This window comes from Quercus robur, chromosome 2 (genome assembly GCF_932294415.1).
Source record: "Quercus robur chromosome 2, dhQueRobu3.1, whole genome shotgun sequence".
NCBI lineage: Eukaryota > Viridiplantae > Streptophyta > Magnoliopsida > Fagales > Fagaceae > Quercus > Quercus robur.
This window is the reverse complement of record NC_065535.1, coordinates 66,474,815-66,477,767: the sequence shown is the minus strand read 5'-3', so window position 1 is coordinate 66,477,767 and position 2,953 is coordinate 66,474,815. Positions and strand designations below refer to the sequence as shown.

The following is a 2,953-nucleotide window of genomic DNA, read 5'->3' as shown; positions in this document are numbered from 1 at the left end:
ATTCTAGGAATCACTACAAATATCACCCATATACTCTATTGATATATAAAAAGAAGTGTTACGAACACAAAAAATTTTACAACAAAACCTAAGTAGTAAGTTATTATTGATTTTAATTTGAACTCAGCATAGAAATTACTATTTTGCCCATTAGTAAAAAACAATATGCCACTTAAGATTTATTGTAAAGTATTTGTTGAAAATATTATGGACATAACATTTCTCTTTATAAATTTTTTTTTTTTTTTAACAAACGACTAACGAGGGTGTTTAGACATTTTTGAGAATTTGACTATTCGTATGCAGTTCCACCATCTTACACGAGCAGTCTCATGGGAGTGACCCTAAGATACTGATAAGAAGTTTCAAACACAAAATCTTATAAATATCATAAGCCACTTACGTTCTCTACTTCTCTTTATAAAACTCTGAATCACAGTTTGCTGCTTACAATATATGCCAGACCTTTATTCCAAATATTGGTGATATTGAATGGTAAATCCAGTAAAGGCATTGTGAAAGCCCAAACCACATCCCAGACAGCGTTTAAGGTGGACTATAAAAATAGACCCAAAAATCTGGACAATCTGGGCTCACTCAGTCATACACAGCCCAATATTTGGTTCCCGAGTAAAAATCTAACCAGTCTTCTTCTCCAAGCGTAAGAATGTAAGATTATAAGAATAAAGAAACCCTTTTATAAAATTTTTTGGGTTAGAGCGTAACACACTGTTTTTGTACCCAAAAGTTTTTGAAAAATGGCATTGACGAACTTTATACTGACAGTGGCTGGTGTTAGCGCGGTGATTCTACTGCTGAGGAGCGATGTGAAACAATCAGCGGTGGTGTTTAGGCGCAACGTCAAGCACATACGCCATTGGCTCGAACAAGAATCCGCCTCTGCCACCAAGTAAGCTAGCTTCTCTATCTTTTTTCTTTAATGGGTTTTATTAAAGCTTCACTGGGATTGAATTTTAGATCATTGTTTTAGTCTTGTGTGTGTGTTTGTGTTTTTGTGTACGTGGGATTGTCACTTTTTTTTTTATATGAATTTATGAAGAATATGATGTGCATATTTTGCTTTTTGCTCGTATCCCTTTTAAACAATGCGGAGAATGATGAAGAAAACCCAACTAAAAATTGGGTTTTTCGCATTTAGTACTCTGGGAGCTATGCTTCGTTAGTGGGTTCCATTAATTAAATTCATGGCGAGGCTCGCCATTTATGTGACGATGGAGCATTGCTTCCAGAGAATTGAATAACTTTCCTATGAAGATCGTGTGTTAAAGACGCGCTAGGCAAAGAAGGGAATTGTTTAGAACCATTTTTTAAGGTCTTGCAATGGCTTATGTCGCTTATTCTGTGACATCACACCAGTATTTAAGAGATCCTAGAGTTGAGTCAACCTACTAGTCATGGGATCAGGTTTTGAAATGTTTTATGAGGAAGAATATGAAGCCTTGTTTCACTGACCTTGGAATGTGGCAAAAATAATTAGATCTTGCCGTTAATATGATCTCCAGTCAAGGATTTATCTTCGGTTTTATTTATATATTTTGGTGACAGGAAATGCATGTTTCTTGTCGCATTGGTAATCTTAAAATCTTCAGCTTATGACACAATTGAACAACATATTAGGTTATTGCTTCATAAGTAACATTTTTAATATAATCATAGGGTGTTGTAACCATGCACTTCCTAGCTCCAGTGATGACTAGCTACTGATGTTGGATTTTCTATAATTCACAAGCAAATTTTCTCTTGTTTTATGGATGCTGAGCAAATATAAACTAATCAATTAGCCACTGATGTTGGTTTGAGTAGGTTTAGGAAACTGGCTAAAACAACTCTAACTGCTTCAACTCCTATGGTAGATGTTAAGAATCACTTTTGATGTCCATCTGATTGCTTTGGAAAAATTTGCTTGTTCTTGAACACCACTTGAAACAGTGATTTCTGCCACTTTGGATACTTATGGCACATCTTCCATGAAATTAGTTACATACTTGTTTCTACTTCTCTGTTTCCCTTACATTTACTGGTGCTTATAAATTTGTCATACCTTTTGGTTTGTTTTCTTTCTTTTCCCTTTGAGAGACAAGAGAGAATCAATTTCCTTTGCATTACCTTCTTTGTGGTAGGTAAAAAGCAGTCATCAATTACTTGGCTGATTGGCTCTGGAAGGGTTTTCAAGTCTATTGTAGAAGACTTGTCCAGCCAAACATGCATTTGCATGTTTGGGCAATACTGATACAAATCAAAATAATTGTTAGACATTTTAAAATGAAACTTTAATTAGATGATTGGGACTAATACTTAGGAATGAAAATCCAACTTGGGCCTTCCTACAATAGGCTCAGTGGCTGGTTTTGATATGTCTGTTTAGTAGGTGTTATTGTCTATAAGTGTTGGGTATTCCTAATAGCCACACGATATTCGCATTGCTGTCATTCTTATGTTCACTGTTATATAAGTTTCTTTTCTTCTTCTTCTTCCCTTGTCTTTCAGGGCAGCGGAGAAGGCAGCTCCTAAGGAACTAGAATCAAAGGTTCTTCCAAAAGACATTCCCAAGGAGGACAAGCACTGATGTGTATATATAGGGATTACGGAGCCTGATGTTTTCTAGAAGAGAAGAGTTACTTAGTAGTTCCTTCCTTTCTTTTTTTTCAAAATATTTAATGGCTTATTTAAAATAAGTCTCTGACATGTTCAGGGATATATTTTATTTTCTGCCCCTAAGTTCTCTTAATTTTTTTTAATAGCCTGTTTGGTCTCTTAAGTATTGATTTGTATTTACAAAGGTGGTCATACTTATTTGGGAAAGCAAGTGCATTTCTCCCTTAATTTTAGGTTCTTTGTAACATCAACCTGTAGATAGGCAGCCTTTTCTACTCAGTAATACTATTTGGTAAATTACTTGACCAAATAGTGGTGTTTTTAAATAACTGATTCA

The 2,953-nt window shown here is 35.0% G+C and overlaps 1 protein-coding gene across 1 annotated transcript; it reads left to right on the top strand.

The window, feature by feature from the left end:
• The first annotated feature begins 675 nt into the window (after positions 1-675).
• LOC126714580 (uncharacterized) lies at positions 676-2,734 on the top strand. The gene is made up of 2 exons (XM_050414789.1): positions 676-910; positions 2,509-2,734. Exons 1-2 carry the CDS (start codon positions 759-761, stop codon positions 2,585-2,587), a joined length of 231 nt encoding a protein of 76 aa, XP_050270746.1. The 5' UTR covers positions 676-758; the 3' UTR covers positions 2,588-2,734.
• Positions 2,735-2,953: the final 219 nt, after the last annotated feature.

Bases quoted from the DNA above. Each gene is read 5' to 3' on its own strand.
- LOC126714580 (XM_050414789.1), top strand. From the start codon at position 759: ATGGCATTGACGAACTTTATACTGACAGTGGCTGGTGTTAGCGCGGTG. The intron at 911-2,508 runs GTAAGCTAGCTT...CTTGTCTTTCAG, and splicing joins GAATCCGCCTCTGCCACCAA to GGCAGCGGAGAAGGCAGCTC.